The following is a 16,402-nucleotide window of genomic DNA, read 5'->3' on the forward strand; positions in this document are numbered from 1 at the left end:
AGCCTAACTGACAGAGAACAAGCATAAATTAAATCATGAAAGAGCAGGAATATGCTGGCAGATGGTTTGCAGTTAGGGTGCTGTAAAAAAACAGGTGGGGTGGGCGGAAGGACATGAAATGTCCAAAACGAGCTTAGATAAGACTGGGGCTGTGCTAGGAAAGGTCTCTGCCTTGAGGACGTTGATGGGAAGCAGCGTTGACTGCACCAACCGGTGACTGAGGTTCTGAGCTTGTGATTAGGCAGATGTCAATACCATTAACTCATATTTTATTCTAACTTTCTCAAAATTATTATATACTAACTTTCATATAAGAACTAACCTGCTTTCTTTTTCGATATAGGAGGCTTAGCAGCTTGTTTTAAAATTAAATCTTCAAAAAATTTTGTCCGTTCTTCTTTACCCGGTAATTGGACATTAAAAATCTCTCCATAATCATGGATAAACAATTCTTGCACCTTAATAAAGAAAATAAATGCAAAATATACACTATGTATGTACATACATGCAGTATTATACAGACACACAATGCATGTATCAATCATTGAATATAACAGGTTATTTTACATATATATTTTTTAAATTATTTAACTTTATTTATTATTACTATTTTTTAAACTTGACCAGAGAGAGAGATAAAGTGAGAAAGCAAGTTACAAGTCCAGGACTTGAAACACGGTCAGCCATGTGGAAGTCCAATGCCTTTTACCACTACACTACCTGCTGGCCCCCATTTTACATATATTATATTGCCAGAGGGCATAGGCACCAGAGAGAAGAAGGGAGAAAAAGGAAAGAGAGAGAAGGAGAAAGCACCCCTATGGGTGTATAGTTACGCTGCAGTCCTTTCTCCACTTCTCTACCCTGTTGCAATTTGGGGCACACATATGCACCAGGTGTTTGTCAAGCCATTAGGGCTAGGATTCAAATCATGATCGGTCATGTGGAATCTGGCTCCCTTATAGGCTATGGGCCCAGCCCCCCAAATTTATACTTTTATTTCACTTTCTACAAGGTCTTTAAGGTACCTTCATATCTCTGTTTCTCACCTCCCCTAATAGAGGGAAGGATAAATAAATCAATAAATCAGGGAGAGAAAAAAATGAAGTGCTGAGGAGAGTAGATAATATTGCTATAAACAAACACTTTGATCAAGGAAGACCTCTCTAAGGTAGTGTGTAAGCAGAGATCTGAGAAAAATAAAGAATTAGATGAGGCAAGTGTGTAGGAGAAGAATATTCTAGGCAGAAGCACAAGCTTTTTGCTCAGTATTGCCAACTGTCTAAATCAGTACAAACTTGAAAGAGAGTAATTTGATGCTATCAAAAACTGTAAATCTAGGGACCAGCAGTTAGTGTAATGGCTATGTGGCTGGACTCCCACGTAGTCGACAGCGGTTCGAGTCCTGAACCTGGTGGCTTAAACTCACGCCAGGCGTGTGTGCACGCGTGCCCAAGATCCCAAAAGGAGAATGGAGGAGAAGGGATTGCAGGGTGGTTATCCCCCCAGGGGATGATTTCTCACTTTTTGTCTCTCTGTCTCTCTCTGTCTTCCTGGTGAGTGCACGTGCCCTATAGCGAAAACCTCTCCAAAAAAAAAAAACCAAACAAACAAAAAAAACAACCCTGCAAATGTATATGGTCTTTGACTCAGCTCCATTTACGGAAACTGATCCTAGAAATTCTTAGTAATACTCATGCAAATTAACACACATGGGTGCTCACCAAAGCAGTTCAATGGAAAAACACTGGAAAATAACTAAAATATCAACAGGGATTGCGATAAATAAATTATGGTACGTCAAGACAATGGAAAAGGCCATGAAGCTCTTAAAAGGAGACTTGAATTGACAAATACACAAGATGAACCAGTAAGTGAAAAAGTCAGTAGGTGGCGTGGTGGTTAAGACGTAGGACTACCACATGGCTGAGTGTGGTACAAGTCCTGGACCAGGCGGTTTGTTTTCTCACTTTCCCTCTCTTTCCTCTCTCTCCTCCTCTCTCTATTAAGCACATGACCTATAGCAAATAAAATAAAATAATAATAAATTTTTAAAAAGATTTATTTATTTAATTCCATTTGTTATTATTTTTTAATTTGACCAGAGAGAAAGGGAAAATGAGAAAGCAAGCTGCCAGGTCTGGGACTCAAACTGTGGTCGGCCATGTGGGAATCCAGAGCCTTTAACCACCACACTACCTGCCAACCCAGATATAACATTTTTTTAAAAATTGCTAAGTGACTGAAGGAAACTGCAGAACAGTAGGCATCACATCATCCCATTTTTGTAAGAGTTGTTTATAACGTACCCTTACAGATATACATACACATATATACATACCACCCCACCCAGTGAGCACACTTCTCGAACAGTTAATGGCATTCTTCCTAAAAAAAACTTTTCCTTATCATTTTATTCACTTCCACAGCACTTGAACTTTTATAGTACGCTGTTATTACTGTGGTATAAACAACTCTCTTTCCAACATCCGAAGACTTTCCCTCCATAAATTACCTCTTCTGGCAGAGCAGAATGGGGTTTGTCAGAAGTTGCAAGAAGTAGAACTGGAGCAAAAGAAGGAATATTCTGTAATAATGTGGTAAATGTGGCTTTGAGTGTGGGCCCAACTATTTCCCACCACAAGTGGATATGTGGGACATACACTATGCTTGGAGCTGTTCTCTTAGCTTCACGAATCACCTAGAGAAGAAACAGAGTCACAGAGTCAGTACATTTACAATGCCAGCTTTATAATCTGAAATAATGTTTAGCTTCCCAAGAGTATCATATAAAACCCTCAGGTTTTTAAAATGCTTTCCCTAAATTCCATAAACTTGTTTTGTAGAAGTCTCACTTCTTTGAAAATGCAATCGCTAGAAGCAACTAAAAAGGGGCTCAAGAAATCTATTAATAGAAGACGTTTTGTTGTGGTAACTGAAACTAAACAGAAATATATTTTTACATAAAAAATTTAAATATTGGGGCCAGCAGATGGCGTAACAGTTATGTTGCTGGACTCCCATGTAATCTAACACACTTCAAAGCGTAACAGTTATGTTGCTGGACTCCCATGTACTCTAACACAGTTCAAATCCCAGATCTGATGGCTTAAAACTCATACCAGATGCGTGTGTGCATGCCCAAGATCCAGAGAAGAGAACGGAGGAGAAAGGACTGTGACATGGCCATCCCCCCTGGAGAGTGATTTCTCGCTTTCTGTCTCTCTGTCTCTCTAGCAAGCATAAGCTCCCTATAGCAAAAATCTCTTTAAAATATTTAAATATTAAAAAACAGCAGACAGAAACCACAAAATATCTAAGTACTTACTAAAGAGCAGTCACTGTTCTAAATACCTTAATTCTCCTAACAGCCAATGGCCATATAAGCAAGTAGTATATCTTTCTATTTTTCTTTTAAAAAAATGAATGACAGATGGGACCAGCAGTTGGTGTAATAGCTGTGTTGCTGGACTCCCACGAAGTCAATCGCAATTTGAGCCCTGGACCTGGTGGCTTAAACTCACGCAGGGCGCGTGTACGTGCGTACCCAAGATCCCGAGAGGAGAATGGAGGAGAAGGGATTGCTGCATGGCCATCCCCCCTGGAGAGTGATTTCTCGCTTTCTGTCTCTATGTCTCTCTCTGTCTTTCTGGCAAGCACACGCGCCCTATAGCAAAAACCTCTCAAAAAAAAAAACAAAAGCAAAAACAAAAAAACACAATCATGACAGAGTATATGTGCACACCAGAGAAGCAAAGGGTCTAAAAATGCCATAATCCCAGCTCGACAGCTCATCAGGATCCAGGCACACCCACATGTGCCTGGTATGGTTCAGAGCGACCTGAGGATCTGTGTGCACGTGCTCTACAGTGAATTTAAAGGGGAGGAAAAAAAGGCAATTCTAGATTTTGTCTCTGAAAGATTGCTTTGCCTTATAGACTATTTGTTTGGACAATAATGTATTACCTGGGCACATGTTTCTTCAGGAGATGCAGCACTGACCGCAAAAAGAACAGGAATGTCTAATGTGTATACGGTGAATTTTTCCAAAGCATGTATGACAGCTGGCGCCAAATGAGAACCCTGTCCAAATCCTGGTTCTCCCACTATTAATATTCTTGGTCGAAAAGACATAGGTTGGTAACAAGCATTTCTGAAATAAATGATTAGTAAGCTATGTTTAAAAAAAAAAAAAAAAGCAAGAACTTAAATGTTTTCCCTAAACTTGCTAGTTACAGACTTTCACAGGTCAAAGTCTAGTGTAAGTCTTATTCATACAGCCAGGCCAATCGCAGCACAGTTCATACAGTTTCAACACCAGCCTCCAAATTTTTAGCAATAATTTTATACAAAAAAAATCTTACTTTAACTTAAAAAATAAAGTGGGCTGGTTAGCACCTTTTATCTTTTTAAACATTATTTCATTATTTTTAGGAGACTAACATGCAAAAAAAAATCATCTGCAAGAAAAACATACCTATTCAAATGAAGAAAATTAGAATTTTCTTTTGCTTTATTAAAGGATTTCTGCGAAAGCCCACTTTCATACACTGACGGAACATCATCATCACTGTATGCCAACTCACTTTCCAGGAGAGGACAAGAAATATCTATAAAATAAAAACTCACACATTAGTAACTTTCCTAGACTACAAAACCAATCTATCCACTTCACGTAGTTTATCTGCATATACCAACATCATTTTTTTTTTTAAAGAGTTTTGCCATAAGGCACGTGCAATTCCTGAAGAGAAAGACTGAGAAATCACCCTCCCCACAACAGGGGAACAGCCATACTGTAATCCCTTCTCTTCCACTCTCCTCTTGGGATTTTGTACACATGCATATGCACCCAGAGTATTTTCCAAGCTGTGAGGTCCAAGACTTGAACCATGGAGTTGGCCATGTGGTATCCAGCACCTAATCAACACACCACCTGCTGGCTCCAACAATAAAATTTTTTTAAGAATCAAAATAATAAGTGAAGGAGCCGGCAGGTGCCATGGTGGTTAAGGGCACTGGGCTCCCACATGGGCAGTTGTGGTTTGAGCCATGAACCTGGCAGCTTGCTCTCTCACTTTCTCTCTCTCTCTCACCTTGTGCCTCTCTTGTCAAATTAAAATAAATAAATAAAGTAAAATAAAATAATTCTCTTAAAAAAAGTGAATAATTCCAGGCCCAGCTTCAGCTGTGTGTGCTGGTAAGACTACTGCACTGCGGCTGAGAACCACAAGGGCGGCTTGGATTTAGCTTCCAGTCCACCATAAAAACTGCATGTGGCGGTGTGTGCCTGTAGTCCTGAACACTCAGAAAGCTAAAGCAAGAGAACAGAGAGAGAACGAAACCCTCTTAAAAAATAAATAAATAAATGTGGGACCAATTTCATGGCTTGGTGGTTAAGGCCAGATCTCACATGGCCAACCATGTAGTTTGAGTCCCAGACCTGGCAGCTTATAAAACATCCAGTGGGATGGCAAAATGGAGAAGGGATTGTGGCGTGAACCATGTTCCATTGAAGGGAGCTTTCTCCACGTCCCATTTGAGGGTGCTTTCTCTGTTTCCCTCTTTCTGGCAAGTGCACATGCCCTCTGGTAAAATTTAAAAACAAATGCATTTCAAACTTAAGTAGATTAACTTAAGGATAATCCAGGAGGCAAATTTCCTTCAGATATCCCAGGTGAAGCTCAAAGAGCCAGCAGTTGGCATAATGGCTGTTGTTGAACTCCCATGTGGTCGACCATGGTTCAAGTCCCAGACCCGGTGGCTTAAACTCACACCAGGCACGTGTGTGTGCATGCCAAGATCCGAGAAGAGAATGGAGAAGGGATTGCTGTGTGGCCATCCCCCCTGGGGGTTGATTCCTCACTTTCTGTGTCTCTCTCTTTCTGGTGAGTGCACGTGCCCTATAGCAAAAACCTCTCAAAAACAAAACAAAAAAACAACCAAAAACCAGAAAACAACAAAAAACTCACTCAAATTCTTTTCAAGAGATTTTTTTTTAAAAACAAATAAACATTTCGGTGATGTATAAAACATGTCTAGCTTTACTGATTATTAAAACTAACTTTAAGGATCAGCATATGCCATAATGTTATGTCACTGGACTCTCTTGCAGTCGACCACAGTTCGAGTCCTGGACCTGGGTGGCTTAAACTCACGCCGGGCGTGTGTGCATATGTGCCCAAGTTCCCAAGAGGAGAATGGAGGAGAAGGGACTGTGGTGTGGCCATCCTCCCTTGGGGGTGATTTCTCACTTTCTCTCTCTTTGTCTCTCTCTGTCTTTCTGGCGAGCGCATGTGCCCTATAGCATAAACCTCTCCCAAAAAAAAGAAAACAAAAAACAAAACTAACTTTAGGGGGTCAGAGGTGGCGTGGTGGTTGGGGCACTGGACTGCTACATGGCCTACTGCAGTCCGAGTCCTGGACCTGGCAACTTGCTCTCTCTCTGTCTCTGCCTTTCTCTGGTGAGTACATGTGCCCTATAGTAAAAAAATTTAAAAATAACAATTTTTAAAAATGTTAAATTGTCAATCGAGTTTTATACCTGAGTCTAGTGCCTTATTTGTTTTGATTTCCGCATGTGGAAACACCCTCTGCAGGGCTTGTAAGATCTTGTGAACGGTGCTTTGCAGAAGCGGCTTCACAATGACGGACAGCGCCTGCCCAGGTGATGACACAGCTCGCTGGGAGGCCGGTATCATCTTTTGCATAGCAACTTCAAAATCCTTGGCTGAGATAGTAACTGAAGAGAGATCCAACTGCAGCTTCTCACTAGTGGTGTAGATCTGTGGGTAGCGACGACGCAGAGCACACAAAGCCGCTTCCGCACATATCGACTTAATATCTGCACCACAGTATCCTACCAAAGTAGCCAGGAAGGAAACAAACAAACGAACAAAACCCATTAGCATGACAGCGAACCTTAGCTTCATTGTTAAAAGAAAATTAAAAATGAGCCTAGCAACAGAGTAGCAAGGAAATATTTAGAAATAATGACCCAAATCTCTCATTTACCCAGTGAACTTGTATGGTGGGCATGACCATCACAAATCAACTTTGATGAGGAAAACATGAAAACACCAAGTGTAGCCTATGGGTTAAGATCAAGAGTTTTAAAATCAGAACGACTAGGTTCAAATCCCACTTTGTCCTTTACTAGCTGTGTGATATTTGGAGAATCACTTAGGTTTCAGTCATTTTCCCATCGGTGCATGGAGCTAATATAGCAGGACTGATGTGAACATGATGTGGAATAGCATACGGAGCGTGCTTAACAGAAATACCAGAAAAACAGAAATGACAAGAACAACTGTCATTGTTATCTACTTTGCTCTCGGTTTTCCCCAATGGCCAATTTGTCAATTATGTCTATTTTAAATCCAGGATTTTGTAAGAAGAAAACATGCCACTAATACTAAATGAGAAACAGATAAAACATTGTATTCCTTTAAACAAAATCTTCCAAGATTACTTGCTTTATCTTTTAAATGGATGTAATAATATTCTTTTAACTACTTAAAACAATGTTTACCAACACAGTTTTCTGCCAGCTCTTCTAGAAAAATGTCCAGTGGTCTGGGATTCCAATCCCTTGTATGGATCTTTAGAATCTCTTTTCGAGCCTACAAATAAAACAGTTTACTTTTGACTTTCTAGAATATTAAAGTAATCAATACTTGATATAAACAAAAATACGAAACTGTGAAGATAAGGAAAAAAAGATGTATTTGGAAGGGTTTAAAAAACCTAGTTTTATTAAATAGATCTGCATTTACAGTGCTCAAATTATATCCATCATAAATACAAATGAGAGAAGTTAAATATCTACTGAAGTATTGTTGATTCTGGTACATACTGAATGAGGGCTTTTTTTTTTTAAAGAATACTAATTGCTCGGGAACCAGCAGTTGGCGTAATGGCTATGTCGCTGGACTCCCACGTAGTTGACCACGGTTCGTGTCCCGGACCCGGTGGCTTAAAACTCACGCTGGGCGTGTGTGCGTGCGTGCCCAAGATCCCGAGAGGAGAATGGAGGAGAAGGGATTGCGGCGTGACCATCCCCCCTGAGGGGTGATTTCTCGCTTTCTGTCTCTATGTCTCTCTCTGTCTGTCTGGCAAGCGCACGCGCCCTACAGTGAAAATCTCTAAAAAAAAAAAAAGAATACTAATTGCTCTATCTATATTTTCTTGTTTGGTCCCCAAAATAATAGGTGGCTTTAAAATAAGCCAAGTCTAACAAACTGCTAGAGATTGAATGCTCATTTAACCACAGGTTACAAAGCAAAATGACACCATTCAAAAACTGCTCAAATTAAAAGAATTTTAAATTTTGGGACCAGCAGTTAGCGTAATGGCTATGTTGCTGGACTCCCACGTAGTCAACTGCCGTTTGTGTCCCAGACTCGGTGGCTTAAACTCACGCCGGGTGCATGTGCGTGCGTGCCCAAGATCCCGAGAGGAGAATGGAGAAGGGATTGCGGTGTGGCCATCCCCCATGGGGGGTGATTTCTTGCTTTCTGTCCCTCTCTGTCTGTCTGGCGAGCGCATGCGCCCTATAGCAAAAACCTTTCCAAAAAAGAAAAAAAAGAATTTTAAATTTTTAGGGAAGCATTATTATATTTAAAGAAAAGAATTTTTTTTTAAATTGCCTCCATTTGAGTTACTTTTTAACTACTACTTGGTAAGATCATGTTACAAAAACCAAAATCCTCAAATTTTAACTGTACCAAGACTTGTTTATGATAAAATAAAGTAACATATTTTATCAAACTTTGAGCACAGTTAAATTCTTACATCCTTATCAGGTAGGCTAAAAAGGAATTCTCTGTCAAAGCGACCAGGCCTTCGTAGAGCAGGGTCTATAGAATCCAGCCTGTTGGTAGCACCAATGACCACAATTTCTCCTCTGCTATCCAGTCCATCCATGAGAGCTAGCAGGGTGGAAACAATAGAACTAAAAGAAAAAAAAGAAGAGAGAAGTTAATAACTACTGATATAAAATGTATCAATTAGTACTATTTCTTTTGGTAAGATTTACTGCATTAACCACATGTTTTCTCAGGGCATCTCACTACTTTCAATGGATTAAGAAAAAGTCTGTAAAGTAACAAAAAAGGATACAGAAATTGAAATCAATGGAAAACATAAATGGTCTTTAAAAATGCCATGAATGAATCATGGAAGCCATTTCATGAGTAGTAATTTCACAAAGGAACTTGAGAGTTCCTAAACAAGGATGCAACTTCGAAAAATACTAGTAATTCTGGGTAAAATAAACAGTATTTAGGGGCCGGCAGGTGGCATGGTAGTTAAGGGCACTGGATTCCCACACAACTGACCACGGTTTGAGTACTGGACCTAGTGGTTTGCTTTCTCACTTTCCCTCTCTCTCTCTTACTTTGTCCCTCTATGGACAAATTAAAATAAATAAATGAGGGGCCAACAGGTGGCATGGTGGTTAAGGGCGATGGACTCTCATACGGCTGACTGTAGTCTGAGTCTGTCCCAGAAGTGGCAACTTCCTTTCTCACTTTCTCTCTGTCCCTTTCTGATCAATTAAAATAAATAAAGTTTAAAAAATAAATAAATAAAAAGTTAAGGGCTGGCAGGTGGCATGGCAGTTAAGGGTGCTGGACTCCCACATGAGCAACCACAGTTTGAGTCCCTGACTTGGCAGCTTGCTTTCTCACTTTCCCTCTCCAGCTCATTCTCTCTCTCTCTGTTCCTCTTTGGTCAAATTAAAATACATAAATAAACAAACATTTTAAATAAATACATACATAAATAAAAAGTTAAATAATCTTTTTTTGGAGAGGTTTTCGCTAGAGGGTGCGTGCGCTCGCCAGACAGGGAGACAGAGACAGAAAGCGAGAAATCACCCCTCAAGGGGGATGGCCACGCCACAATCCCTTCCTTCTCCTCCATTCTCCTCTCGGGATCTTGGGCACACACGCACACGCACCTGACGTGGTTTAAGCCACCGGGTCCAGGACTCAAACTGTGGTTGACTACGTGGGAGTCTAGCAACATAGCCATTACGCTAACTGCTGGTCCCCCACAAAGTTAAATAATTCTTAAAAACAAACAGTATCCAAAGTTATAGGATGTTCCACTGTATTTACATGGTCAAATGAAGGACACCAAAATAAAGAATATACATAAAAAGCATGACAAACAGGATTTAAATTAAGCTTTTTATTGTGGAGAGAATAGTTCCAGGTATTCTCTATCATGTTTCTACGTTATCATATTCCATTTTATTTTCTTTATGAAAGTGAGAGAGGAAAAGGAAAAAAGGGGGAGAAAAGGAGAGGAAAAGGAAGAGAGACAAGTTTTTTTTTTTTTTGAGGTTTTTGCTCTAGGGTGCGTGCTCTTGCCAGAAAGACAGAGAGACAGAAAGCAAGAAATCTCGCCTCAGGGGGGATGGCCATGCTGCAATCCCTTCTCCTCCAGGGATCTTGGGCACGCATGCACATGAGCCCAGCATGAGTTAAAGCAACGGTCCAGGACTCGAACTGTGGTCGACTACATGGGAGTCCAGCATCATAGCCATTATGCCAACTACTAGTCCAAGAGACAAGGATTTTTAAAAATTATATTATCAATGATAAAACGTATCTACACGAGAGAGAGACAAGTACCTGTATTTCGTCAAATCCTGTTTCCCCAGCCCTCCAGCTCATCAGGATCCTGGGCACATGAGGGCTGACCCAGGATCTGAACCCAGAGCTGGCCATGTGGCTTCCAGCACTACAGTTCAGTCTATCACTGACTGTGCCAATTGGCTGGGCCAACCAGTACATCTGACCAGGCCTTACTATGGGTAATCCTTCTGTCCTAGCCTCCCAACCAGTCAGGATAACAGGCAAACACAATCGCACCCAGAATGTTCATGCAGGCCCAGGAACTGAACCCATTCATACCTCCCACATGGATTCCAGTCTCCCAAGCAGTGGTGCTACCTGTGTGGCACTGTGGTATTATCAGTGTGCCTTCTGTATGTCTTCATCCAATTCCAACCGTCTTTCATTTTTTTTTTTTTTTTGATGTGGGATGTGTCTACGTGTGTGTGTTTTGTTTTCTTTTTCTTTTATGTCATAGGTCACGTATGCTCATGAGAGAGACAGAAACAAAGGGAAAGTGAGAAAACACTTCCCGGGGAGATGGCCATGCCACAATCCTTTCTCCTCCATTCTCCTCAGGATTTTGGTCATATATGTACACACGACCTGTGGGTTTTTCAAGATGCTGGATCTGGGACTCGAACTGGGCTGTTGGCCATGTGGGATTCAGCCACTTTAACCACGACACCACCAGCTGGCCTGTGTGTGTTGTTTTAGACAAGGTCTCACCACTGTCACAATCCTTTAGCCTCTGCCTACCCAGTAGCTAGAGTACAGGCCCACATCATCACACCTCTTTTCTTTTTTAGAATGGGCTGAGAATCGATCATCGGATTCCAATGTCGCCTCAGTTTGCCAAGCAGCAAAGTCCAGCCACACTACCGTGGCTGGACTCTGAGGATTTTTTAATTGCCAGAGGATAATGTGTAAGACTGAGAGAGAAAGCACACCCAAAGGGTCCCAATCATGTGGCAATCTTTTTTCCTCCATCCTGTCGGGAATTTGGGCATGCACACATGTGTATCCAGGGTGTTTTTCAAGTTGCCAGGGCTGGAATTGGAAGCATGGTTGGACATGTGGGATCTGGCTCCCAATGCAGTGCTTAACTACTGTGCTATGGGGCAGGCATCTTTAAAAAAAAAAAAATCTAACCTCACACTACTTAATCCATAAATATTTCACGTAAGTATTCCTAAGAGATAAGAGCTTAAAAAAAACAAAACAAAACAAAACAAAAAACCATAATACTCCAAAGTAAATGACAGTAATACTTCAGTACCATCTAAAACCCAAAATTCCCTGAATTGTTTCAAAGTAACTTTTCTTAATCCATACAAGATCCACATACTGCGCTCGGTCATTTGTCCCTCAAATCTTAACGGTTTTCATTGCACTTTTCACCTTTTTACCCTCTGTGCCAGTTATCTGTGGAAGAAACTAGGTAATTTGCCTTGTAGAATTTTCTTCCCATATTCTGGCCTGTGCTGATTGCGCTTTGATAGCTTTCATTTAATGGGTCCCTCTGACTCAGATTTCCCGGAAACTAGTGGCTGCATTTAGAAGCTAAATTGATGCAGGTAAAACTACCTGTGACAGCATATTTCACAGGATATCACATACCTCCAGAGTATCACCACAGGAGGCATGAGATGTCAGCTTCTCACTCAGACCAGTCAGTGGGCTGAGCCCAGGCGAGGGGTTACCAGCTTGCTCCGCCCACCCATCATAAATTTCCCAGGCGCCTTTTCACCTTAATATGTTAGCAGTCATTGGTAATCATTGCTTAGAGCGACATTTCTCAAACTCAGCTCTACTGACATCTGGGGCCAGATAATCACTGCTGCGGAAAGCTGCCTGGTATGTTCAAAGATGTTTACAACATCTTGGCCTTCACTTATTAGATGCTACCTAGAAGTCATTCCTCCAGCTGACAACACAAATGCCTCTAAGACATCTGTCCCCTGAGGGTGATGGCATAATCCCCGTTTAAAACCACAGGTGTACTCCCACTAGTTCAAAAGAGGTGGCAAAAATAGTGATTTTATTTTCAACTAGTCATTCGTTTTGTATTTATTAGCTGTGATTTTCCTACAAAGAATTACAAACAGCAAATGACTTTCCCTGGATCGTGGTCTGCTTAAAACATAAAGAAGCAACTTTTAATTCTTTTCCTTTATCTATTTTCAGAGCAACAAGTCCATGATTCAGCAATCTCTAGGGTAAACAATTAGTTGTTTTTTTTTTTTAATTATCATTAAAAACACTTTTCATGTGTTTGATGCAGTTCAGTAGACTGTAGTTGTGATTTTCGCTGCTCCAATTGTCCTCTCTTTGGCTAATCTGAGCCCTTTCCAAACTGGCTATTTCATTGTCACGATCCCAATAATTCCTTGATGGTTTCTTTGCTTTCAGGCGTTACAAGATGGTCCATGTTCGTCTTGTTCACTTCCTGTTCCGGTGCTGCTATTCTGCCATCTTTCCTGAGACCTTGTATTCAGACACTGCATTCTGGAAATAAGGGATACTAATTGCTACAAGACTGTGATTGCTTCTAAGTCATTACAGTGTACAGAGTTAGAAAATATTTTTTCTTTAAAAACTTCATCAGAATTTAGTTCATACTGATATTTCAGATTCAAAATATAGATTTTAGAGTTTTAATTTAGCTTCTTTATTTTATTTCTTTCTCATTAGAGAATGATCCTTGATGTGCTATATTCTAAAAACTGCCTAATTTAACAAGAATGTTTACTCTGACAGGTTTTTTAAATTCTTTGGTTAAAAAATAAAACATAACTTGTATACAAGATTTATCTTTTTTAAAAAAGTATATGTGTGTGTGTGTGTGTATATATATATATATATATATATATGGGAGAAGAAAGTGTATGTGTGTCAGTGCTGTGGTGGTTAAGGTGCCAGATCCCACAAAACCAACTGCATGGTTTGAATCCTGAACCTAGCAGCTTGAAAAAACACAGCGGATAAATGTGTATGTGCGCCCAAAAATGCAAGAGGAGAAAGGAGGAAAAAGGACTGCAGTGTGGCCATCTGTCCTGGGGAGTAATTTCTCACTTCTTCTATTTTTGTGCATGTGCCCTATAACAGAAAGCTAAAAATAAATGAATAAATATACTTTCTCTTGCTAAAATTCCTCTAATCTCATTAGAACTGTCCAAAATGTAGTAAGTGCTCAATTTACTTTATTGAAAAGTGAGGATAGTAAATATGTTTCTCTCTTATAATAAAATATATGGTTGATAATGAAATGTGTCATATATAAAAAGCTTTTATGATTACTAAAGAGATATGCAGACTAAACTATTTTTAGGGACCAGCAGATGGGGTAATGGTTGCTGGACTCTCACATTGCCATCCACAGTTCAAGTCCTGGACCCAGAGGCTTGAAACTCACACCAGTTGTGTGTGCATGCACGTCCAAAATCCCAAGAGAATGGAAGAGAAGGGATTGGGTGTGGCCATTCCCTGTGGAGGTGATTTGTCACTTTCTGTCTCTCTGGCAAGTGCACATGCCCTGGAACAAAAGTATCTCGAAAAAACAAAAAAACTATTTTTACTATGATACTCAATAATTTAGAGCAACAATGAAATTGTCTACCACCAAGAAAGCCATCAGAATATAAGTATTGTTCGATACTAGGTTAAGTAAAAACCTATCAATCACATTCCTATGCCTTGTTCTTCTGCATCACCCACAATATAAAACAACGCTGGCAGATATGAAGGCCTGTAAATATTTGCTTTTGAATATCCAAAATTAAGCAAATACCCATCATTCATAAACCAATTTGAAAAGAAGCTCTGAAAAACTGAAGATGAATTGGGACTAAAATGAATTTAGATTCAAGTAGGAATAGCGCATGACGAAAAGCGCTCCCTTGGGTAATCAATTAATCATGGGAGTGGGAGTACAGTTTTCCATATTTAAAATAGGAGGTTGTGCCAGTACTAGAATCTTAAACTAGCAGCGAGGCCCTAACACATACTGTTTAACTCTTAAGAACGTTCAGTTTGTTGGCAACATTTAAGACATTTAACAATTTCAGTATAAAATAGGAGAAAGAAAAACTGTTTTTCAAGTCTGGATCAGTTTATGCATCTCGATAACAGGCTGCATCTGAAACAACTGCCCATGCTTGTGAGGACACTCAGCCACACTCCCCACCGCAGCCAAACTCTGATTACCAGCCACCTCATTCATTTCACTCGCCTGACCTCACAGGCCTATAGCATGTGTTTGTATCACAGGTTAAATTTTTGTAAAGAAGATTTTTTTTTTTTGAGAGAAAGAGAGACATGTGACAGCACAGGAGGAAGAGAGGGAAAGAAATAGGTTTTGCTTTGGTTTGACTTGACTTTTGCTATAAGGCGCGTACACTAGCCAGAGAGAAAGAGAGAACATGAGGAATCATGTCCCAGGAGGATGGCCACATCACAATCACTTCTCCTCTAGTCTCCCTGAGATTCTGGACACACCTCACATGCATATGCTCTCAGTGTGACTTTCAAGTCACCGGGATCGAACCATGGTTGGCCATGTGGGAGTCCAGTGACAACCATTATCCATCTGCAGGCCCAGAGACAGGCATTTTTGACAGGCACTTGTTGCCATCCTCTGCCCAGCCTCTCTGGCCAGGATTGTTGGCACACGCTAACATACCTGTCCTGTTCAAGCTGATCTGGGATCCAAACTCAGGCTTCTCATGTGTCACTTACTCACAGAACAGTACCCTACCACTTGTGCCACGGAGGCTGGGACTGTAACCCAGATTTTTAAGCTATGCTTTAGAATACCAACACTGTGGGCCAGCAGGTGGTATGCTGGTTGAGGTGCTGAACTCCCAAATGGCTCACCACAGTTTGCGTGCCAGAGCTGGGAGCTTGCTCTCTCTCTCTCTCTGATGAGCACATGTGCCCTACAGCAAAATTTTAAAAATAAAAATAAATTAAGTAATTCTTTTTTAAAAAAAGAATAAAACTGACATTCAGAATAGGCTCACTTCTTTTTTTTTTAAAGAGGTTTTATTTTATTTATTTATTTATTTTTTTTTGCTATAGGGCGCGTGCGCTCGCCAGACAGAGAGATAGAAAGTGAGAAATCACCCCACAGGGGGGATGGCCACACCGCAATCCTTTCTCCTCCATTCTCCTCTCTGGATCTTGGGCACGCACGCACACATGCCCAGCGTGAGTTTTAAGCCACCGGGTCCGGGACTTGAACCGCGGTTGACTACGTGGGAATCCAGTGACATAGCCATTACACTAACTGCTGGTCCCTACGCTCACTTCTTTTCTTCTTGTTTATTTCTTTTCTTATTTATTTCTTTACTTAAATTACCAAAAGGCACATGTACTCATCAGAGATAGAGAGATTGAGAAAGAGGGGGAGGGAGAAAACACCCCCTCAATGGGTGTGCTCACAACACACTGCCTTCTCTTCCATTCTCCCTCCTGTCAGGATTTTGACACACATGCACATGCAACTGGCATGCTTTTTGCCTTCTCTTCCATTCTCCATTCTGTCAGGATTTTGGTACATATGCACATGCAGCTGGCATGCTTTTTAAGCCATGGGGCCAAGAATTGAACTGCAGTCAGCCATATGGGATCCAACTCCCTTAAGCACTAGGCTCTGAGGCTGCCTCACTTTTATTTTCTGTACTGCATATTGGGGTTCCACTACCAAAATGGGAAACTACTGGTCTGTAAAGTTTCTTTCGACATTTAACATTCTATCCCTCATACAACATCAACACAGC

At 40.7% G+C, this 16,402-nt stretch overlaps 1 protein-coding gene across 3 annotated transcripts in view; it reads right to left on the minus strand.

Annotated features, from left to right (window-relative positions):
* ATAD2 (ATPase family AAA domain containing 2) overlaps positions 1 to 16,402 on the minus strand; it is a 64,419-nt gene that overhangs the window by 20,192 nt on the left and 27,825 nt on the right. For all 3 annotated transcript variants that reach the window (XM_006157531.3, XM_006157530.3, XM_006157532.3), the window contains exons 14-20: positions 8,794 to 8,953; positions 7,532 to 7,622; positions 6,545 to 6,859; positions 4,478 to 4,610; positions 3,967 to 4,153; positions 2,516 to 2,701; positions 323 to 458 (exon numbers count right to left, since the gene is read on the minus strand). In XM_006157531.3, the coding sequence (XP_006157593.1) occupies positions 323 to 458; positions 2,516 to 2,701; positions 3,967 to 4,153; positions 4,478 to 4,610; positions 6,545 to 6,859; positions 7,532 to 7,622; positions 8,794 to 8,953 (1,208 nt within the window). The remainder of the gene's footprint in view (positions 1 to 322; positions 459 to 2,515; positions 2,702 to 3,966; positions 4,154 to 4,477; positions 4,611 to 6,544; positions 6,860 to 7,531; positions 7,623 to 8,793; positions 8,954 to 16,402) is intronic.

The sequence above is a fragment of the Tupaia chinensis genome, unplaced genomic scaffold (genome assembly GCF_000334495.1).
Source record: "Tupaia chinensis unplaced genomic scaffold, TupChi_1.0 Scaffold000545_1, whole genome shotgun sequence".
Lineage (NCBI taxonomy): Eukaryota > Metazoa > Chordata > Mammalia > Scandentia > Tupaiidae > Tupaia > Tupaia belangeri.